Source organism: Hibiscus syriacus, unplaced genomic scaffold, assembly GCF_006381635.1.
Source record: "Hibiscus syriacus cultivar Baekdansim isolate YM2019G1 unplaced genomic scaffold, ASM638163v2 tig00111445_pilon, whole genome shotgun sequence".
Taxonomy (NCBI): domain Eukaryota; kingdom Viridiplantae; phylum Streptophyta; class Magnoliopsida; order Malvales; family Malvaceae; genus Hibiscus; species Hibiscus syriacus.
Genome location: NW_024063096.1, coordinates 102,603 through 126,267, shown reverse-complemented (window position 1 = coordinate 126,267; position 23,665 = coordinate 102,603). Strand labels below are relative to the sequence as shown.

The following is a 23,665-nucleotide window of genomic DNA, read 5'->3' as shown; positions in this document are numbered from 1 at the left end:
ATCATTTCAAATTCAACTCGCTAAAATCTATATCAATTTAAATGGAACATGTTTAAATTATTCGACTTTTTTATTATTAAACTAAGGGTAAATTACACAAATGGTTACTGATGTTTCAGTAAATTTTCGTTTTTTAATTAAAATCTCGAAAGTAATAAATCAATCATTAATGTTATCGATTTATTATAAATTGATCACTCGACTGTAATCGTTGTTAACAGATGTGACAAAATACACAGCTGGACCGTTAACTGTATATTTGACTCGTTGACCACTTACCTGACACGTTGGCTTGTCATCTATTCAATTCCAAATAAAAACTCATTCTTGTGACCATCACAATTGCCTCAGTCCACGGGCCCTCCACCTCTTGTGATCACCACCCTCAAGAACAATTCACTAGCTTTTTCCCTTTATGAGGGGCAAAAATCAGTACACTGCTTTTGACACTGCTTTTGACGGTGGTGGTCATAGGTGGTGGAGGGACGATGGGGCTAAGGCGGTTGTGGTGGTCACAAGAATGAATTAGGGATGGCATTATGACCCGAACCCGACTGAGAAACCCGAAACCCGATCAAGGTTGGGTCGGGTTGAATAATATCGGGTCGGGGTCGGGTTCAGAGATTTTTTTCAAGGATTTTTTCGGGTCGGATTTGGGTTCGGGGCAAGGTATCCCCGCCCCGATTATATATATATATATATAATATTTTATATTAATTATATATAAAATATTTTCGGGTTTGGGTATAATATTTCGGGTCGGGTCGGGTTCGGGGACGGGGAAAAAATTCCCCGACGGGATGCCCCGATAAAAAAACCCGTTGAAAATCGGGTCGGGGTCAGGGATTCATTTCGGGTTCGGGGACGGGGCGAGCAAAACCCGCCCCAAACCTGACCCGTTTCCATTCCTAGAATGAATGTTTATCTAAAATTGAAGAGATGACGGTAACGTGCTAAGTAAGCAGTCAACGAGTCACGTAATCAATTAACGGTCCAACTATGCATTCTATCACGCTTGTTAACTATGGTTAATGTCGAGTGATCAATTTAAAACAATTGATAACGTTAGTGACTGATCTGTTATTGTTAAAATTTTAGTAGGGAAAATAAAAATTTAATCAAATATTAGTGATCATTTATGTAGTTTACTCTTAAATTAAAAGTAAATTAAACTTTTGACTCAGGTCTAATTACCTAGTACGAGAGTCAACTTAGAGGGGAGAATTGTAATTCTAAAAATCAATGGTGGTAAATTTTGTAATTTCCAAAAGACTCACTTACCATCCCCACTTGCAGCAGCAAGCAAAGCCTTGCATTCACCAAACGCAAAGCTTCTCTTTGAGTTGTGAAGCGACAACTCTTCCATAAAACCTGAAAATCCCTACTTTTTTTAAAAGTTTTTTCTTAAATAAATTTCCATTTTTTCAATTGAATTATTCTTATTGATATAAATGGCCCTTGAATCCTCAATTTTCAGCCGACCCACTTTCATTTATTCAACAAAGTCCGCATCTTTCCTGCTTCTAAATCGAAATTTGAAGAACCCATCAAAGTTTTTGTCCAAAACTAATCCCTTCCCAACTCCTGTTATCTCCACCTGCTCAAATCCCCGAGTTTTCAAAGCTTTTGGGGTGCCAAAAAACGGTGCTTTTGGACACAATGGATTGCTGAGGGAAGAGAAGGAAGATGTGGGAACTGAACAGAATTTGAATTTGGTGAAAAGGGGTATTTTGGTGGCATTGGTTTGTGGTGTATTGGTCTATGGGTGCAAAAGAGTTTTTGCTGTGGAGGGAGTGATTAATGCTGGTTATGGAGTGATTGGGAAGTGCATATTGTTGTTGAGGAATGCTTGGCCTAAGGCATCTATGATTCTTAAAATGTTTAAGGAACAAGGTCTGGTTTTGACTGCGCTTTTGAGTTTGTCTGCCTTCTTCTCAATGGCTGAGACTGCTATAACCACATTGTGGCCTTGGAAGGTATTTGATATCTTCGACCTAGGATTTATAGCTTTTATATTCATAAATGCATATTTTTGGTTGTTCAATCATGAAAATCAGAATGCATATGATATGGATTGTTGTATGTTGGAAAGAATGTAGATGATTTGGTTAGTTTATAAATGTTGTCTGTCCTATGTTATACTGACTGGTACCATCTTCCAAATATATGAAAATATAGAAATAATACCTTTAAAAGAAAATGAGCACAGCGGAACACTCACCTGCCTCGTAGTCTTTCAATTTTCATTTAGACAACTGTTGTGCAGATTCTTTGGTGACTTGAGAAATTTTGCATAAGGTAGTATAAGATTAAATTTTGATTTGCAATGTGAACATTTGATGTGAATTCCATGTTTTATATTGATCCATCATGATTGAATTTGAATGATATCAATCTCTTCTAGATATTAGCTCGACAATAGATTTATAAGAGGAGTCAGATTATTCATGGTGAGCACAAGATGAAGACATATATAAGCACATTAGAGTGAAAGGGGAAAAAAGACGAGTGAAAGAAGGAAAACAAAGGGAGAAAACGATAGAGAAGGAACTTATAGATTAAGCCAGTGAACGACAACATAAAGTATTTATCATTTCAACTATTAAAACATGAGTCAACATCAGTTAGTGATCCAACAATTAAGAATTTTGTTGTTCAGACAAACCTTTCGAAGTATAAAATGCACTTTGATTTTTAGTTGCAGAGGATTAAAATCTCTGCTGCAGGTTTCCTTCATTGTATACGTGATCAAACCCTTAAGAATTTTGCCTTTCATTGATCATCTGATGTTAATTTGTGTCAGGTACGTGAGCTGGCTGAGAAAGAGTCTGAAGATGGTGTTTTTAAAATGCTTTCCAGTGATGTAACACGGTTTCTCACAACCATTCTTATTGGCACCACGTACTCTTCTTTTCTTGCCATGACCTTGACCAGTTCCAGTTCCATTTTCTTTTTCCAGCTTTAGCTTGAAAGTATTTCTTATTTTGGATATAATTTCTTTACTCAGGGTGGTCAATATTGGAGCAACTGCTTTAGTTACAGATGCTGCAACAGCAATATTTGGGGAAGCTGGTGTTAGTGCGGCGACTGGAGTAATGACTGTATGTATATCAATATCTTGTTCTTATATTTGATTTTGGGGTTGTATGTGTTGCATGTCATCTTCTTGTCTTTCTTGTATTTTGATTTTGTTAGAAGTCATCAAGATGAGTTGTCGTCGGGCAGTGCATGAATATATAACATATCTACTCATGCAATAAATACCGGTTGCCTTTTATTGTATGGTGCCAGGTTGCCATATTGCTTCTCACTGAGATCACTCCAAAGAGTATAGCTGTTCACAATCCCACAGAAGTTGCCAGATTTGTGGTAAGTTCCCCTCCCCCTCAAGAAAAAAATCATTTGGATATTTAAATTTCATCACCATGTAGACGCGTGTCAAAATAGCATTGCTTTTTTATTTTAAACCAATTCAAAATTGGCCGACTAACTGTGGTTAAAATATTTCTAGGTCAGGCCAGTGGCATGGCTCTCTGTAATACTATATCCAGTGGGAAGAGTTGTGACATATCTATCCATGGGAATGCTCAAAATTCTTGGTCTAAAAGGAAAGAGGTGAAGAAAATAGTTTCCTGGTTTTAACCTATCTGCATCTTCCAAGTCGCCATGCATTATCAGTTTCATTTGCAATGGTCTGTCAAATTTTCAACATATGTCATCATTGTGGTTTATGCCTTCTAAATGCCTTATGCTTTGTCTCTTTATTTTAGTGAACCTTACGTTACTGAAGATGAATTGAAGTTAATGTTACGAGGGGCAGAGTTGAGTGGAGCAATAGAGGAGGAGGAGCAGGTAACCATACATATCATGTATATTTTAAGTACATATGAATAATTTTGATTGAGCATTTGATTAGCACAATATTTTATCTGCAATGGGTATTTTTCTGCTATCTTCTCTTCTGTAGCAGTAGACCAGTGGGTCTTCAATGAATCCAAAACGAATAGCTCCAGCTTAGCTATCCGGTAGAATGCCTATCTACAGGCATGCTGCAGTTATTGTTCTCTATGATCCCTGTTTATACTTGACTATTCGCATAAATCTAAATGAATCATCCATTGGTTCCTATCTCTTCGTTTATGGTTCTGGCGCTCTTACTGTCGGAATCACCTTGCAGGATATGATTGAAAATGTATTAGAGATAAAAGATACCCATGTTAGAGAGGTGATGACACCTCTTGTTGATGTAGTTGCAATCGATGCTAGCTCAACTCTTGTTGAGTTCCACAATTTGTGGTTGACTCATCAATATTCAAGGTAGGTAAGCTTAGTAGTTAGTAATTAATCTTTTGGCTGTTTTTCCTTAAAAACAAGCTAAGAGACCTGTTGAACTCATTTTTGCAGGGTACCTGCTTTCGAGCAGCGGATTGACAATATAGTAGGTATTGCATATGCTATGGATCTACTAGATTATGTTCCAAAGGTGATACAATTTCTGCTCAAAGTTACATTTTTTTTGTTCTTTTCATTGATAAGACCTTGCTTGTTGATGCATGCAACAATATCATAGTGTGAAGAATTATAATTTGTTTGATTTTGAAGGGTGAACTGCTAGAAAGTACTACTGTGGGAGATATGGCTCACAAACCTGCATACTTTGTGCCTGGTAATTCTGTTGGTTTCAAGCTTTGAGTTTATGCTGTTGAATTTTACCTTTCTATCTCGGTATTCATTTGGCTAATGGTAGATAGCAGCTCAGTTTATTGTCATCATACTTTCACAACACATGCCTATAGATTATATTCCGAGAAGCTGTTACTCATAGTATTCTCAATTTGTTTTGCAGATTCAATGTTAGTCTGGAATCTCCTTAGAGAGTTTCGAATCAGGAAGGTTCACATGGCTGTTGTTCTTAATGAATATGGTGGAACAGTGGGGGTATGATGTATTCTTAATTTTGAATGATTTTGTATTTGCATTTCTACTCTCGAATGTTTCTTTTCTGTCAGTAGTTTTTGCTAAAAATGCAATCTTCATGTTTTGTGCGGCATTATTGTACTTGTATGGCATAACTTAACCGGTTTGCTATACGACATTAATATAAGATTGAACATTGGAAATCTTTTTGCAGTTTGAAAAGTTGAATGGGCTGCCAAAAATTCCTTTTACCTTTGTTAAAAGATTACTTAGCAAACTTAGCAGGCAATGATTAGTAGTTCATTACTTCTTTTGTCTCTCTTTTTTAATTATTAATTTTGATTTTTATGATGAGCAGATAGTCACCTTGGAAGATGTGGTTGAGGAGATCGTCGGTGAAATTTTCGATGAAAATGATTCAAAAGTAAGGCTTACTACGTCTTTGACAACTTCATTATTAAATTAGTTCCTCTGCTATAAACTTTATACTCCTAATTCTTTCGATTTATTCCAAATGCTGCTTTTCATTATTCCACAAGTAGGGGATGTTAATGAAACTTGCTCAAGAAATCCGAAATCAAGGCGATTGTTACGCTTCAATTTTTCTGCTCCACGATTTATATAGCTTGGTTCTTATATTTTTGTTTCCTGATATAACAGGAGGAGATCCAGAAGAAAACTGGCTATATCGTAATGCGAGCGGAGGGTATCTTTGATGTTGATGCTAATACTTCTATCGATCAACTTTCCGAAGATCTAAACATCAAAATGCCAGAGGTATATCACTTGTATTACTCATTATTATTGATATGAATCCTCGTGCATAAAATTTCTTTCTATTTCCTAGCTTCTGCTAGTTTGACAGATATAGAAATGTCTATGAATATGCATTCAGATATTAAAACAAGGGTCTGGATCCAGATATGTGAAGTGTCTGTTTTGTCAATTTATACCTGTATTTTCAATGTATTTTATCGTTGTTTTGTAGGAACATCAATATGAGACTGTGTCCGGTTTTGTATGCGAGGCATTTGGATATATACCGAGGACAGGTGAGAGTGTCAAAGTAGTGCTTGAAAGGGATAATGAAGAAGACGATGATGAGAGTTCCGAAGCTGCATCTGATCGCCAAGATCTGAAGGAAAGGCATCAGATATATAAACTCGAGGTATATTTTGTCCCTTTTCAAGATATGCGTTTATACTGAATAATGTAGCATTTGGAGTGCAGTTGATTACATACAAAATGAAAGCAGTTTGCACCGATGATAGAATCCCTGAACCTAATATATACAACATTTGAAATGTAAAAAATATTCATTTTGCAGCTTAATTTTGAGCATCTTGTCTTGGGGTGCAGATATTAGCAGGAAATGCCCGAAAAGTAAGTGCTGTTCGATTTGAGCGGATAAACAATGAGGAAGCACTATTAGATGCCACAGCAGTAACTCCGATGGTTCCGAAAATCATGAAAAAATGGGGCAGCAATGAAGACTCAAATAATGATATTCACGATGAAGATACATTTGAAGAAAAGCAAGACGATGACCCCTCGGATCAGTATGGAATTGCTGACCATAAAGAGGATAATGAGAGCCCCAATGGACAATAATTGTGTTACACTAATTGTTTTTTCCTCTCATTTGCCATTTTCCCTCTCCAATTTCTTACAGCTTCTTAAGAAGAGGTAAAGACTTGTAAAACGGGAGAATTGAAACAACAATACAGATAGACCAACATTGTACAAATTTTCACAAAATGAAGGGTCAATGGTGCTGGGGATAATGGCCTATTTACTTGATGAAATTCTGGTTAAACTTAACATTCGAAAGCTATCACATTTAACTCGATTTCATACCTTTTTTATGGTTTGGGGTTTCTAAGGTATATGTCTGTTTACTTGATTCCCAAAATGGAACAATGTTCCATGGAGACAAGACTAGATTCAGGCCTCTCTATTGAGTTGCTCAGTCGGTATCAGTAGTCATCCGACTCATTGAACCAACTGTCCGATCATCGGAAGCAGTACGAATTCTACCGAGTCTGTTTTGCATGCTCCGAAATGAAGGATGGTCAGCTACTTGAGATATAACCTCATGCTGCAATGGATCTTCAAAGAAATTGATAAGGGCCTCTGCAGCATTATCCCTCAGCTCCTCCGAGTCATCATGGAACAATTCAAGCAGACGATGGACAGCCCCTGATTCATTTAGTGCCTCCCGATCTTCCCGATTATAGCTCAACTGAGCAATAGCTCCGGATACAGCTTCTCTTACTTCAGTGTTCTGAGAGCCCAAAAGCTCGACCAGAAGGGGAATTGCACCCGAGTTTCGGACAACGGACACTGAGTGCTTGTAACCCGAAAGATTCCAGAAAACATTTGCAGCTGCAGCTTTTGATTCAGCATTGCCTTCCCTAAGGATTCTCACCAAGTTTTCAGCTATTGAAATTGCATTTGCTTCTGCAACAGCTAATACACAGAAAACATCCTCCGCAATCTCGTGACCGAGTGGTTCAGGTCCTTGAATGAGCTCAGCATACAACGGAGTAGCCCCGGCTTGAGCAATCAGGTCAATGATATTAATATTAGCTGAAATCACACCAAGGGAATTGCCAGCCACAAGTTTCGCAGCACGATCTCCAATTCGAAGCATTTCCACGAGAACATCTATAACACCCAAATCCACGAGCATACGGCGTGCACGCCTCGTAACACCGAGTAACCCGATTGCTTGGCAAGCTCTTTCCCTAGATAACATGTGACCACAACTAGCTGCCTCAACAAGAAATCTGACACCGCCTAAACTAATAAGTCCCCTCCTTACAACTCTCAACAACGACAATGCACTCAAAATCTCCAACAAGTACCGTCTAACACCACCACCTACTGATGAATTCAACATATTAACAACAATCTCCGATCCACCATTTGTAGCAAAAACGGCACGATTCTTGTCACACAAATTCACAAGGCACCGAATGCATTTCAGACAAAGTCTTTGAAAACTAGCATCGGATAGCGGCAACAACCTTAAGATCGAACGTAGAGCACCGGATTGGCCTATCTCGGTGGCCAATCTACCATCTCCTAGACAAGCAATGCATTTTAAGCAATGAATAACCGGCCCTTGAAGACGAGGACTCGAATTAGAACTATCATCAGCAATAAGATTACTTAGAATCGGTATGGTTTGGCGAAGTATACATTCTGGGGCTTGATTCGACAGTTTAGCCAATTTGATTACTGCTTTTATACGCGTGGACTCAGTACCAGAATCAATTACCCTTTCAAAGTGATTCAACGATTCTTCCCAGTTAGGGTTCATCTTTTCTCTGGTTTTTTTGTATCAAAATCACGGGGGAAATCCAAGAAGGGGGTTTTTGTATGCAAGAAAATCAATTTAACAGATACATACAGAACAAAAAAAAACACGTTTAAAAAGGAAAGGAGAAAGCCTAAAGTACCTCTTTTTTTTTTTGGAACAGATGATGAAATTTTGAACGTTTTGAAAGAAATCAAAGAGAGATTCAATTGCCCCCGAGATTTGTCTTCAGATTTCATTGAAAGAAATCAATGAGTTAGTTTCATCATATGTCCTCAAAGTAGGATCCTTATGTTAAATTGGTCCCTAAACCTTTAAATGTTCTAATTATGTCCCTAAAATATGATTATCATTCCAAATTAATCCTCAAACTTTTGAATATTTCAACTTCATCCCCACACTATGACCTTTATTCTGAACTAGTCCCCAAACATTTTGAACATTTTAATTTCATCTCAAACTATATGTATGTACTAATCACATTCCTTGTTAATAAAATTGTTAGCCAAGTTATATTATTATATATTTGGAAAAAAATAACAGAATTTAGGTTAGACTATGGTTGAAACTAATTACATATTTGGATGAATTTGATAATGATATTGGAATATTAAAAAATTTGGGACAAATTTGGAAAGAGAGTCATAGTTTATGGATGAAATTAGAATGTTTAAAAGTTTAAGGACAATTTGAAAAGAAATTATAATTTGGGAACATATGATCCAATTAACTCAAATAATAATAATAAGCGAAACTATGAAAATGATAACCTTTATTTCATTTAATTTAATCTTGTTTGTTAATTATAAGAAAATAATATTTTAATTATTTATGTTACTGATTTATAAGGTTTCAGTCAAATTTAATGATATGATAAGTGAATATAACTCTAAAATTATATAAATGTGTGCATATGAATATGTTAAACTCTACAAAAGCATAACCATTTGCTTAAAACAAAGATTTAAATTCTCAAAGTATATTAAACACCTAATTTGGTCACCTCTCTTTCTAAACAAAGACCCTGTTTTTACACTTTCAACATGAAGGCAGTGTAATATCTATATCTCCTGCGCATTGGTTACTGCAATCAACCAAATCTTCAGGTTAATATGTTCCATGTATACAGAGGGGAAACCCCGAATTAACTACTGTTGAACGAATCCACGACGACCGGTACACACCACAGAGGGAAACAGATCTCAATTCAATGAACCCCTGCCGAATTTGAAGTAGCGAAAGCAAGTTATGAATGCATTTCAACTAATTTTTTCCGTTGAAAGAAGACCTGAGCTTGGAGACGCTTAACACTCTTGAGTTTGAACGAGACAGTTTATGCGGCCGGAACTAGAGTGAACAAAGTACTGTACTGTTTTCTGCTTCCTCGAGAAAGCTACTTCCTGTGTCCTGTTAAAGCAGGATTATTAATATCCCGAGTTCAACAAGTAACTGTCGCACTTAAGCTGCGAATGACTGGATTAAATTTAGCAACCTCTAAAATTTACCTGTATTTATCATGCTTTTTGCTGGACTTGCCGGTGTATTTGCATTATCCAATCAACGTAACCACTGGCACCACCCATTTGGTCCTCGAGAAGATTTACAGGAAGCAGCAAACCTTCATTGGGTTGCTCGCCTTGTCTTACGAGATAAGGAAGTCGATAGTATGAAGGGTCACCCTCTCCTAGTTTCTTCAATATCCTCATCAGCCTTATTGACATTTCATTATCATGCTCACTAAAGGTAACCTGATTATAAAACATAAACAAACCAGCGGCTTAAGTACAACATCGCCATGGTGCAGCGCGTTTAGCAAAGGTCAATAAACATGTTAACTTCGAAATTGTTTTCGTGGAGAAACAAAAAATGCACGTCCATATAAGGTTCCGGAAAACGAAACAACCAGCAAAACAAGCAAAGCATATTCAATATCAGGATGCAGTCAGTGGTTGCAGTTGGCATTCATTAACAAGGGAATGTACCTTCGATAATTCTGCTGCAAAATCTGCCCCCAGTAAATTCCTAGCTATATCAGGCGAAAGCATTCTACCAAACCATATAACAAATCGGAAGCCATCATCGTATAAATATAGGCCTCGTGAATCTATGCTTTCGGCAACCAAAGGCAATCTCTTCATAGTGATTTTGAAATCATCAGATTGAGCAAATGGCTGCAAATATGAGACAAGGGATTTTCAGTTTGTATAATCTGCATCTTTATTGAAATTTATTCAAAGGGTCAAAATCTTTCACCTTCAAAAGATACTCATCGATTCGAATCAAGTTAGGGTATAAAAGCTTCAACAACTTTTTAACAGGTAATGCCATCATGGTGAAACCTGCTGCACAACGTTCATCGAGTTGAGCATCAGCATATCCTCCTTTTAGAGGTACTGATTTAGAGAGTGCTAATCCATACAGACATAAAAACTTCAGAGATTCTGGATAAATCATCCTCTCTCCCAAGCGATGCTTCACAGCATAGAGATTGCGGTACTCTCGGAGTGCTTTTACAATCCTTAGTTGCAAAGAATTTCTAGCATCTTCAAGTTTATTGGTCAAAGTTTTCTCGATTGCTGCAGAACATCAGGGGATTAGAAAATAAAAGGACCCTCTTAAACTAATGTCCACCAAAAGAAATAAGATCTCTTGCAGAGGGCTTGATCAACTCTACCTAATCTAGAAGACAAAGAAACAATGGCACCAGTGTCAGCCTGTCGGTACATCTCCCCTAGATCTGTAACAACAGGGGCAGCTGCCGTATGTACTCTAATACGCCTCTCTCCACAGGATGCAGTATATCTTTAAATCGTCAAAGAATAATTAGTACCCCATATCCTTTCCCAACTTTTAAAAGTAACCCACCAGTTTCAGCAAACGACGGAATAACCCAATAAATAAACAGAAATACTGTAAATCGACCCACTTAAAGGATACAGTAAAGCAACTTGGAAATATACTGTCTGAGTTGTCAGCACTGTCTCCTCAAAGGATAGCTGCACTGCATATGCTTTATCACAATCTAAAGTCGGAAGAGCTATTAAATCTGTGGACTTCAGCATAAAGTTCCCATGATAGGAAGAAAATCGAATTCCTGGTATCAACTGCTTTGTTATCATAAAATCATAGTGGAAAACACAAAAATAAATAAATAGTGTTTTCTATAAGCACACCCATGTTAACCTATAGACTGAAGAGAGAGAAAAATCAAGCACCTAACCAAACTGCATCGGGATTATGGCTTAATAGCATTGAGTTACAAGTGGATTCAAATAAATAAAGAGAATCATCAGACCTTTTCCACATCTTATGCGCATAACTGCTTCCCAGGCTGTCTCCCTAGTAAGATCTCTGGCTAATTCATGCCTCAACTTCTCACCATGAATACCTGATTGGAAGTTTAGATAATAATATACTTGACCTCCAGTATACTTCGCCAGGATTCCTACATTGGAATTAAAAAAAATAGACATGAAGTATCACTAAAAGCTACTCTGAACTTCAATATCATTTTAAGCCCAAAGACAAAAGGACAGGGATTTTTGTACCTAAGGAAGCTATGTCAGTGTATTTGTCACTAAAAGCATAAACATTAACCCCTATCTGATATTTTGTGAGATCAGCCGCCATTTGCTTGTAGAAGGGATCTTCAGGTAATCGCAATATATGTTCCTTATCAGTTCCATACACACGAAGATCATCTCCACGCAACTTCAAGCGTCCAACTCCCAGGGAAGGCAACGTGTTCTGGAAAATTAGCAACTTTCCTCCAAGTTGACTCTGCGATAAAGAGGCAGTCAAACAACTTTTACAGAACGCAGTCATCAAAAAGAAACTACAAGGTGTCTCCTTGGTGGTAAAAGATCAACATAGCAAAGATGGAGAGAACAACGCACCATAATCATGAATGCTGCCTTAACTGCGGGACCAAAAGCAGATTCCACATTCACATTGTCCTGAAACATAGACGGCAAGCTATCCAGGAATGTTTCAACCACATTTCTTGATTCAGATAAGTTGACAAGGATATCATCTGGCAATGGGACAAATATATCATCCAGGTCTGCAACTACCATCATTTGAGGTTGTGCAAGAGATGACTGCAGGCAAAAATGCCCAAAATTTATTTAGGAAGTAATTCAGATAAAATGGAGAAAATATGAGGCATCTATAAGAAATTTTCTACTGATTTCAAAAGTCACTTGCCTTCATGTTGTAAAAATGAATTGTGCTGTCAAAAGTAATAAAACCAATCTGTGTTCTGGGGAATCCAGGCAGCTCATCCAAACACGAACGGATAGTTTGAGCAACAACCTGTACAGATATGTTGTAAGACAGCATATGTAATCAGGAGAGCCATAGAGAAGCATAGCCTATCAAGGCACGTTTATTACCACAAAGCCAGAGCAGGAAGTATTCAGACAAAATCATTTATTTAATCAATTATGATCCAGAAAAGTGGACAACTGTATGAAAAAAAAGACTGCTGGAAAACAGATTGTTAGCAATGACAATAAAAGGTTGTAGAACAATGAGAAAGAAATTATTGCTGTGATGTGGAGAAACCATTGCCTTAGAAGTGATATCGCCCTGATCGGTGTAATCGAAAAATGGATGTCACCTACCAAGGTTAACACAAAACTACCAAATACGTACACACAAATAAGGGAGATGGAATTCAGTTGTTGTTGCTCTTTTAATGGGAAGCAAAATAGAAAATGATAGAGGAAGAGAAGAGAGAAAATCAAATGTTTTTTCTTTCAACGAGTAAAATGAAGTTCTTAAGCTTACTATTTACAGGTAAAACAGGGGCAAATGTAAAAAGATTGATGGCAGTTTCCATAAGAACGACAGAAAGGAATGGCTGAAACCTTAGTCTTTTAAAAATCTGATAAAAATAGTGATGGTGCCCGAAAAGAGGCACCACACACATGGACAAGGGCAGGGCTGTGTGGGCCTTTAGCTCCAATCACTCAATGGGAGTATGTTAAAAAGCTATATATAAACTCTTGAAAAAGCCAATAACCAACCAGTGTGGGATGTTGCTTCTTTGCACTACAAACAACAACAACCTGATAAAAAATACCTAAACAAGTTTACAGCGTCAGACAACCCTGTAATGATACACAAACACTATCAAACGGAAATAAATATATGATACACAAACACTAGATAATACAAGCCAGCATTTTATATAGAAGATCTGAAGAGCTCTGATATTGTGCACTAATAGCTAAAAAAAAGAGAAAACAAAGCCTGATCAAGTTTTATTCGCATTGCAATATAAGATGGAAAATAAACTTCTTTACAGGAATTGCTTACCTCAATCATGCCACTTCTTACTGCAGATACTGAAACATCAATGAGAAAAAAATATGATGGCGGCATTGGTGGCCGGTGCATGTAATCAGTTGGTGCAACGAAATCCACACTGCCTTTTAGAAGCTCAGGCCGCTGATCCAAATCAATTCTTCTGCCAGTGGCATCCAAGTGGGCAAAATAGTCGCCAGGAACTGAACATGCAAGTTGGATCAAATAAGCGGGTATACTTTGTAATTCGAAATATTACCAGGAAAAATAATCCAAATTGCAATAGACAATAGCTAGTGAACATGCTATATTAAATTCCATTCACATCCAACATTAACTCATTTAAAAAAATCACTGCACTTCAACAATGAATTGAGATAGTTCAAACTAAACGTAGAGTTATATTCCCAAAACAAGCAAGGTTGAAGAAAACTGATATATACTGTTAAAGCAAGTCTACATTGGTGAAGCATGAGCTCATTGCTCTTCAATAGAATTGGACATTCCAAAGAGAAAAGAGAATGCTGATAACATATAAAAGAATGTATTCGAACACATTACTAATCTCACTTTCAAGTTTCAACCATAGAGAAATATCTTTGCTTCCTAGGTTAGATGAGTTTACCATCATTTAGTAAAGCACAGTAATTGCAGCGCCACTTTCTTCCGGCATCTGTAAAAGTGACATAGGGATTCACATATGTGCGACATCTTCTGCAGCGAATAATACCGGTTGAAGTGAAATTAATAACCGGCACTTCCTCCTGAATAGGGAAAAAAAAGGCATTTGACAGGAAAAACATGAGTATTCAACCGTTAGTTTACACCTAAAGGAAATTATTATTGATTTGAATCTTGGGACACTTACCCCTTCAGGAGCCTCTGCAAGAGGACAAACAACAGCTCCAAGAGGCAAATGCCATTTTGAAACTAAATACTTGGAAAATGGTATAGCACTTGTAGTAAGCCGTAGGTATCTAGGATTGCAATTCATAGGATACATCTCAGTAAAAGAACTTGGCTCCACATCACCATCCAACGGCCTAGGAAGTGTTCTATAATCGAGTCTAGGCTCAATTGATCCGTGCATAGGTGCAAGAGAGATTGAACTAAAATCTTCTGCCAAGCTTTGGATACCACCAATAGGAGGCGCAGAGCTAGGATGTTGCATTTGGTCCCTTGACTGGTAGCTCAAGGGAGTTGCTACTGCTGGTGGAGGAGGCATAAAACTTCCTTGCTGAACAGGAAAAGGTGCTTGTGAAACTGCAGGCTGCTGGCTTGGATATCCAGGAAAAGGTGGCTGAAAATTGGGTCTAGGCCCTGAAAACAATGAACCCGATGGAGGTTGTGGTGAAGATCCCATTGGCACTAGTGGTACTTCTGATGGTGGAGGGAGAGAAACGGACGGGGCTGATACTTGACTTGCAAAATGTTGAAATGGTGGCTGCCCCTCAGGTGGTGTACGAATAGGGGTAGTTTGAAAAGTTGAAGGAAATGGCGATGCTGGAAATTGCTGATAAGGTCCCCCAACCGGTGGAACAGATGTAATGGGTGGAGATGGAACTGATGGATTGCTTAAACGAGCAGGCAGTCTAGGTCCAGCTAATGAGAAAGGCGTCATAGTTGGGGGACCACTTGGTGGGGTAGGTCTAAAATTGCTGGCTTCTGATCCCACCACAGAACCAGATGATGCGAAAGGTGCCATAGTTGGAGGAGCAGAAGCAAAAGGGGTAGAAGGAGGTCTCATCGGAAAATTCGGACCACCGGGGTTTTCAGTCCCCATAGTTTTCAATAATATCACACTATGTCTACTGCTTAAGAGTGATCTCTCACAAGTAAACCTGCCAGTAAACGTATAACTGCATTGTTAAATTAACTTCCAACTAGCATACAGCTACAAATATGATGATTTAAAAGATCACATATAAACTAATTAAAATTGAACGTAGTTTCAAGCACTCAGTCTTTGCATCATAAATATAATACATAGACTAAAAAACAAAAGAAGCTTCAAACTCCACTAAAACAGTTCAGATTCAACTATATAACCATCTATTAACTAGGTTCCTATCAACTAATCCAAAATTCAATTCCACTACACCAACTTAGCTTCAGTTTTCAATTAAAAACTATTTTTTAGAAAACCCCAAACCACCATTCTCCCAAACAAGCAACATCCTAACATCATCCCACGGTAAGGAAGGTAAAACCCAAAAAAAGACTAACCGGCGCCGTCGTGTTCAGCTGATGATTTTCAGAAAAAGCTGCTGATCAAAAAGAGACAAGGATTTATTGAAGTTACAGATCGAGAAAAAGGGAGTTTACAACGTAGTAGAAGAAGAAACGCGTACTTACGTCCCTTGTTTTCTTTGTTCTCATGAAAACGCTGTTTCTTCTTCAGCTCTATAGCACTGGATTCGGTAGGCTCGAAAATCTTTCCAAAGCCCAATTCAACAGCAATTAAAGTCAGGTCTCCGATCTTTGTCCAAAGCCTTATGCGGAAATGGGGCGGATGTTACTGATCATGTACCAAGGCCTTGATCCATTTGCTTCTTCTAATTCGGTGAATGTTCTAAAATGTAGTTCGGTATTGGTATCGTTTGACAAAGGATAAGACTTGAGATTTAAGGGTAAACTACTTGAATTGTCTCTAAATTATAGTATTATTCTATTTTGACCACCAAACTATAAATTTTATCAATCAAGTCATTTATTCATTGAACTATAATTGAGTCTATTGAGTGACATAGTTGGTAATAAGGAGTATTGCTCTCCTTAGAGGTCCCGAATTAGAACAAGTGTGAACACGTTATGAATGACTAAGAAAAAATATGAAAAGATATTACTTGTTTTGAATCTAATTCTTCTCCTCGTAACATATTTATTAACCTAGCAAATTAGACACGAATTAAATCAAATTTATAAATCATTTAATTTTATGTGCAATTATTAATATGAAATATATATATATATATTGAGAGGTAAAGATGTTATTAAAATGAAAATCATTTAAGGAAAACATTTTTGGGGCCTCGTTAAAAAAACCTCCTTAAGTCTAGTAGGAGGAAAAAGAGTGCACCCAAAGCAATGATCGAAGAGACCACATCCAAGGTCCTACAGGCTGCGTCTAGATCTAAATATAACCACCCAAACTGTAACATGCTAAAACGAATGAAACAAACAGCGACATAAAAACAAGCAGAATTTAATCCCCACTGCACTGCACCAGACAACAACGCTCTCCTCCTAAAAATGAACCTACACATAGGCAGAAACTGAACCAGCTGCCTGTTTCGCCAAACAATCAGCCATCATATTGCACCTTCTTGAGATAAACTTCACTACTATATTTTCTTGAATTACCAGAACCACATTAGGATAAAGCAGCTCTACCCACTCTGCAGGAACAGAGGACGGGTTCGAAAACCAATTTATCACCAAGGCACAATCACTCTCAACAATTGACCCGTATGACTTAAACCACTCCGACTTCTTGAACAGTTTTAAAGCGTAGTCGACTGCCAGCACCTCCGCTTGCACCGAAGTTCCGTGACCAATTGGGACCGAAAAGGACAGAAACGATTTTCCTTCTTGGTCACGAAGAATCCGCCCAATGCCACCAGCACTACCATCTGCTCTCATAGCTCCATCAACATTATAACTTAAGAGTTCCTTTACCATGTGGAAGCCAAGAAAGAGGGGAAGGCTCAGGCTTATTCTCTAAAACGCGAGTGTTAAATCTGCCACCAACTCATCCAGACTAATAGTAGTTTCTGAAAATTTGGCTTTCAACCAGCACGCTACTCGAAACTTGACTAGAAACACCATTTGCATCATATCTAGCTTCTTCCCATTGAATACTAAATCATTCCTATGCAACCATATCGTCCATATGATCGCAAAAGGTAAAGTGCACCACACTTGTGATAATATATAAGATTTCAACATATCACATTTAAGCTAATATTAAAAAGATTTATTTGATTATAGTTTAATGATTTAGTACATCGATTATAGCAATGTTATTGAATTAAGATGTATTTTTAAAAATATATATATATATATTATATAAATTATTATTTAAATTTAATATTTTTCAAATTGATACTTAAATATTTTGTCTGAAATTAGTACTTACATTTAAAAAATAATTCTTAAATTAATATATGTATTAACTTAATATTTAACAATCAATTAAGTTATTGATGTAACATTGGCCAATCTGAATAATGAAATGATTAAATATCACATATTATATTTCGATTAATTGTTGAAATATCACATTAACATCGGGTATCGATTTTAGAATTCATTTTCAAGTTGCACGAATCAATTTATCTCCGTGGTTAAAGGAATTATTGTTGTTCCTAGAGGTCATGGATTTGAACACCAACGACTATAAGGGTGATTGAGCATTCATTATCAAATGATAGAGAATATTTAGAACATATACTATTTTGTAATCACCTTTAACTTAATAAAAAATCATTTTCAAGTTTGAAATAGTTGACAAATTTGAGTGTCATTGTGCATAATAAGACACGAGAGGAAACGACGTCGTATGGAAAACTAAATACCGAACACTTTAACTGTTTCTCTTTCAAAGAAGCTCGAAACACAGACAGCAAATATTTTTTTTTCGAACAAAAATGGCGACCTTGGATTCATCGAACTCTTCCACTGAAACTGGCATTGGAACAATCCCTAACCCTGATCCTAATTCTTCAAAAGATACAATTCCAGATCCTCCTAACTCCAATTCCCCCGCTGTATGCCTCATCAATTTCGCAGGAGATTCCGCCCGTGGTGCCTTCATGGGCTCCATCTTCGGTTTCGGTATCTTTTTTTTTCTTCTATTTTCTTCTTGATTTGATTCATCGAATCTCTTTTATTTTAAAAAAATAGTGTTTTCTTTCTGGGTTTCCTTGGCATTGTTGATGTGTTTGGTAAAAGAACAAATTTTTAGGAATATTTCATCGAATTCGGGTTTCTTTCTTTATTTGATTTTTTGTTACAGTTCAATGTGTTTATATTTTAATTTTGGTTTTGTTTTAGGATTTTATTTGTCATGTTATGTATGAGATGAAACTTGGAAGTGGTAGATCATTGCAGTTATGGGAAACCGGTTGAAAAATGGGGGGGGATCAACGTCTAAAATTGTAATTTAGATTGAGTAATTCCATTAAAGCAAAGCATCAGAATTTGGATAACAATTTAGAAGTCGGATTGTTGGCCTTCTTTCATGTTCTAGGTTGCTGCATAGTGCTTGTTGAATGCCCCGAGTTTATATTATGCATGTGAGCTTTTGATGATTGAGAAGTCAGATTGTAGGCTTTCTTTCACGTTCAAAATGCATGATGGATGCAATGAATTTATTTATTTTGGTTCCAATTCAAGATTAAGCTTAACCTCTAGTCCCTGAGCAATCATTTCAGTCTGGTTTGGGATTTTCAAATCAAAATTTTGATGGGGCTCGTTTGTCTGCTTAGATCAGGTCTACACTCTCTTTTTGCTTGTCTGCGTTTCTTGCAGGTTCGGGATTGATTAAAAAGAAGGGCTTTAAAGTCTCCTTTGTGGAGGCAGGATCTTATGCCAAGGTATGAGAATCTCATCATTCGAGAATAATATGTCATTAACTCATAGTTCTCCACACTTGAGTGAACTAATCTCTAGGTTCTCTTATATATTTTTTATTTTCCCTTTTATAGACATTTGTAGTTTTGTCAGGAGTACACAGTTTGGTTGTCTGCTTTTTGAAGAGACTGCGAGGAAAAGATGATGGTAAGCCTTGTAAAAAAAACTCTGTAACAACCCCTATTTTTGTTTTGCACTTGGCACGTTGATACTCGGTAATGTTGTCTTTCTCTGCAGTAATTAATGCTGGTGTAGCTGGATGTTGCACTGTACTTGCTCTAAGTTTCCCAGGTACGAGAATCTCGAGGTTCATTTGTTTGCTTACAGGGTTTGATGTGAACCTTATTTTTCACATTGAAATGGTTTTGCAGGTGCACCTCAGTCACTTCTTCGGAGTTGTCTCGCCTTTGGAGCATTCTCATTTATCATGGAAGTGCTTAACAAGCAGCAGCCAGCGCTGGCACATTCATTTCCCACGAGAAACGAGAGCAGAACACGCGCTCTGGCTCTCCCTCTCTCACTCCCTCTTCTAAATGAGCTCAAAGGAGCTTTTTCTTCTTTTTGCAAGTCCTTAGTAAAACCGAATAATAGCAGTTTTTGGACAGCTAACTGATGGGGGTTGCCATTGTTATGTTTCTGTGTTTTGTATATCGTTGTGTGTGTGAGTGGTAAGATTGTACACCGAAAAATTTTGTTAAAGATTTTGAAGCATTTGCAAGCAGAAATATGAAATTGTTTCTTTCATGTTGCATTTCGTGTCAGTTCTTGATTCAATTATATGATCTGTCTGGTTTATATGCAAGCATCATATGGTAAGTTTCTTGGTAGTTATTTTAGAAGATATTCCTGATTTTAAAACCAAATCATAATTGATTTGCTTAAAAAAGCTATATATGTATAACGTTACCTGCTTCATCTCCTTGTAAAAAGCTATCCTTTTCTTATATCCAGGAAATCATCCCCTTTGTCCCTTTCACTTTTATCCAACAAATTTCAATGGACTCTGGATCATCTCGATTCACAGTAACACCATATAACTTTGTTTTTCTTTGTTCTTTTATCTTTTCAGCTGTTCATTACTTCAGTTTAATTTTGTTCTTTTGTTTGATAGCAGACTTTCATCCTTAGAGTCGATATTCAAACCCCAGGTTGGGAGAATTCCATGATCAAAGTGCTTAAGGGAATTCCAGGTATCCCACTATGATCTCCATTGACAACTGATATATATATATATATATATGTGTGTGTGTGTGTGTGTGTGTAGTTGCATGATGCATCTTCTTTGTTGCTGTCCTTTCAGGTGCTACTTTCTCCATTGATCCACATGGATTTGCTCGTGTTTCAGGCAACATAGACCCTGGAACCACTCTGAAACTGCTAGAAAAAGCAGGGAAACATGCTCAGGTATACTGTATCTACTCTGGATGAAGAAACCAAACATCAGAAAGAAGAGATGACTGGCATCATTTTCTGGATGATCCCCATGGAAGATATTGGCAAGTTAGCCATCAATATTACCACCATCCTTATGATCCATTTCCGCCGCCACCTCGGTATCTCATGCAGCCTCCTATGGCACTGCCACAACAAGCTTTTGCGGGTGAACCGGCTCAGTGCACGATTATGTGAATAATATTATTACTGTTCCAAATTAATAAATCAGGATCTTGGTATTTGTTTTTTGGCAGCACTAAAATTATCCAAGGTGAAGTTCCTTTTTTCTACATCACTATTTTGTTTGAAATGGAAACGGCAACCAGTATTTTGCTATCATCGTTTATTTATCATTATCTTGAATTTAAGGAAACTACGTCGTTTCGCGTTTGTAGATTCTGATATGAATATCATTAAACAAGTTTATGCATCTATCTTTCCGTGCAAGAGATGAAACAAATTTCTATCCCTATCTAAAGCATAAGTTAAGCTCCCAATGGGTGGTTTCATGCAGATTAAGTTAACTATCATCATTCTATGGTAATACTTGTGTGCCAAGTTATCTTCGATTTAATTTGCAGAAAAATCCAAATTCGGATCTCAATCTTTAAACCGGAAGATATGCATTAATTATTGAATTAAAAGCCGGATGGGAAGAATCACAATGATGATATATTTTTGTACTTATACTATGGATAAGAATAATTACAAATCTATAATATAAATAGAGTTTTTTTTATTAAGCTAAAGGTGATTACGGAGTAGTATATGTTCTAAGTACTCTCAACTATTTGAAAATTAACATTTAATCACTCTTACAGTCTCTGGTGGTCGAACACGTGACCTCTAAGAATAATAATAATTCTTTTAATCATTGAGGTAAATTGGTTCGTGCCTAATATAAATAGTTAATTGATTGAATAATTATATCTATGAATACAAATTAATATTCTACGAATTCACAGCTTCGTTTCTCATCTTATTAAAATACTGTAGAAAGTCAAAATTAATGGCTATTTAGTCATATTTTGCTGTAGCCGCCGGCTGCTTTGAGTAGTCAAATTTGGGATATTATTTTTATTGAATTAAGTAAGGGATAATTACAAATATTTAGTCCCTGAACTTTAGGGTATTTATAAGATTAGTCCTTAAGTTTCAACTATAAATACCCTATCCCATTTAGCTTAAAAATCATCCCAAAGCATTCTAGCTTTCTTCCAATACTAGAGAGAATTAGAGAGTTTCTTGAGAGTTGTTTTCTCCTTTTTATCAAGAGAGAACTATCATTGTTTTCTCCTTGGTAGATCGAGAGAAGTTGTAATTCCTATTTTCTCATAGTGAAATTCTTCTACCGTTGCCCGTGGTTTTTACCCTATATTATTTAGGGGTTTTCCACGGGCAACGGTAGAAGAATTTCACTATGAGAAAATAGGAATTACAACTTCTCTTGATCTACCAAGGAGAAAACAATGATAATTCTCTCTTGATAAAAAGGAGAAAACAACTCTCAAGAAACTCTCTAATTCTCTCTAGTATTGGAAGAAAACTAGAATGCTTTAGGATGATTTTCAAGCTAAATGGGATAGGGTATTTATAGTTGAAACTTAAGGATTAATCTTGTAAATACTCTAAAGTTTAGGGACTAAATGTTTGTAATTATCCCTTACTTAATTCAACAAAAATAATATCCCAAATTTGAATACTCAAAGCAGCCGGCGGCTGCAGCAAAATATGACTAAATTAGCCATTAATTTTGACTTTCTACAATCTCCCACTTGAAGATTTGATTGGAATAATCATATCTTCACACCATTCTTTTTACCTTGTACCTTCATGTTGCTTACGTTTCTGACAGGCCACAAGAGGATCGACACCAAGTAAATTTATCAGTATTGATCGCCTTCGTCATGAAATCTGCTATGTTGTCTTTGGTATGAATCTTCTGGATATCTACTGTCTCTTCTTCCACCTTTTCACGAATGAAATGGTACTGAACTCGTATGTACTTTGTCTTTGAATGAAATACTGGATTCCTTGCTAGATGCAAGGCGCTTTGACTATCATAGCACGTAAATTTTGTGTCTCTTTTATCTTTATTTTTATTTTCTCAAATTATTAGTTACGATTTTGCTCTATCTGATAGCCTTCTTCCACAACAAATACGATATTGATCGGATAAGTTCGAATATCAATATTTACTATCATTTTCAATATCAAAATGCCGCCTTATTTAAGAAAAAAAGTAAGTTCTTTAATGTTTGTAAACAAATATATGCACTTAGGGTTTTCTAGGATGATGATGTTTAATTTATAATAGTTAGGTTTAGGACATGTGGTTTAAAGTTTAGTGTTATGGTTTATAATTTACAGTTTATGACATTCGAATAGGATACATGACACTCTTAAAACTTGATTTGAGTATTACATTCATCCACATATCACTCGACTTGATATGGATTTAGGGAAGCTTCATCGACTCAAAACTTGATTAATTTTTAAGGTGAATATATATATATATATATATATATATATATATATATATATAGGTAAAATAGAGACTTAATTGAAAATACATATAGGGGGAAATATTATTACAATTATCTCTAAATATTTAAGAGATTATTATATATTATCTCGAACCGAGTTGGATTATATACTTTTCATCCTAAACATGACATGATCCGATCCATCTTTCAAAAAAAATCCTAATTCGACTCAATTTTTTTAAAAATAATCTTATAAAGTCGGATCGAGTCAAAATACATCAAATTTAGGTCAAATGACCATCTCTACCCCAATGTATGAAATAATTACCCTTTTACTATTATATTAAATTAAAATTTACAACTCTCTAAGGATTAAATATTAATTACACCATTTTTGGGGACAATGCTCTCCCCACTTCCCACCTTGTGTAAATAATACTGATATATTTTACTAGTGATACTAAATTTATTTTAGTATATTTTGCATAAAATTTATTAAACAATTACAGATTAAATAACGTCCATTATATATATATATATATATATATATATTATTTTATGT

The 23,665-nt window shown here is 36.4% G+C and overlaps 4 protein-coding genes and 1 long non-coding RNA gene across 6 annotated transcripts; 3 read left to right on the top strand and 2 right to left on the bottom strand.

Moving 5' to 3' along the window:
- The first annotated feature begins 1,306 nt into the window (after positions 1-1,306).
- On the top strand, positions 1,307-6,697 carry LOC120163454 (DUF21 domain-containing protein At1g55930, chloroplastic-like). The gene is made up of 14 exons (XM_039173390.1): positions 1,307-1,976; positions 2,804-2,901; positions 3,008-3,101; positions 3,292-3,369; positions 3,512-3,615; positions 3,771-3,852; positions 4,178-4,317; positions 4,405-4,483; positions 4,603-4,666; positions 4,847-4,938; positions 5,276-5,341; positions 5,578-5,694; positions 5,906-6,085; positions 6,277-6,697. The coding sequence occupies exons 1-14, from the start codon at positions 1,452-1,454 to the stop codon at positions 6,526-6,528; spliced, it is 1,971 nt and encodes a 656-aa protein (XP_039029321.1). The 5' UTR covers positions 1,307-1,451; the 3' UTR covers positions 6,529-6,697.
- LOC120163455 (armadillo repeat-containing protein 3-like) lies at positions 6,554-8,440 on the bottom strand. The gene is made up of 2 exons (XM_039173391.1): positions 8,391-8,440; positions 6,554-8,251 (listed from the first exon to the last, which is right to left on the bottom strand). Exon 2 carries the CDS (start codon positions 8,240-8,242, stop codon positions 6,884-6,886), a length of 1,359 nt encoding a protein of 452 aa, XP_039029322.1. The 5' UTR covers positions 8,243-8,251; positions 8,391-8,440; the 3' UTR covers positions 6,554-6,883.
- A 792-nt stretch (positions 8,441-9,232) lies between these two features.
- On the bottom strand, positions 9,233-15,965 carry LOC120163441 (protein transport protein Sec24-like At3g07100). 2 transcript variants are annotated; one of them, XM_039173377.1, is made up of 14 exons: positions 15,905-15,965; positions 14,418-15,390; positions 14,175-14,313; positions 13,562-13,752; positions 12,446-12,553; positions 12,136-12,339; positions 11,788-12,019; positions 11,535-11,684; positions 11,177-11,333; positions 10,914-11,041; positions 10,493-10,815; positions 10,222-10,410; positions 9,745-9,987; positions 9,233-9,646 (listed from the first exon to the last, which is right to left on the bottom strand). In XM_039173377.1, exons 2-13 carry the CDS (start codon positions 15,330-15,332, stop codon positions 9,754-9,756), a joined length of 2,970 nt encoding a protein of 989 aa, XP_039029308.1. In that variant the 5' UTR covers positions 15,333-15,390; positions 15,905-15,965; the 3' UTR covers positions 9,233-9,646; positions 9,745-9,753. The 2 variants fall into 2 exon arrangements, with proteins under 2 accessions (XP_039029308.1, XP_039029309.1); XM_039173378.1 differs by having other exon boundaries at positions 9,233-9,457.
- A 2,233-nt stretch (positions 15,966-18,198) lies between these two features.
- LOC120163443 (mitochondrial import inner membrane translocase subunit TIM22-3-like) lies at positions 18,199-19,420 on the top strand. The gene is made up of 3 exons (XM_039173382.1): positions 18,199-18,385; positions 19,082-19,146; positions 19,258-19,420. The coding sequence occupies exons 1-3, from the start codon at positions 18,199-18,201 to the stop codon at positions 19,390-19,392; spliced, it is 387 nt and encodes a 128-aa protein (XP_039029313.1). The 3' UTR covers positions 19,393-19,420.
- LOC120163444 lies at positions 19,420-19,934 on the top strand. Its single transcript, XR_005519653.1, has 2 exons — positions 19,420-19,474; positions 19,555-19,934. It is a non-coding gene; the product is annotated as an uncharacterized LOC120163444 (long non-coding RNA).
- The last annotated feature ends 3,731 nt before the right edge of the window (positions 19,935-23,665 follow it).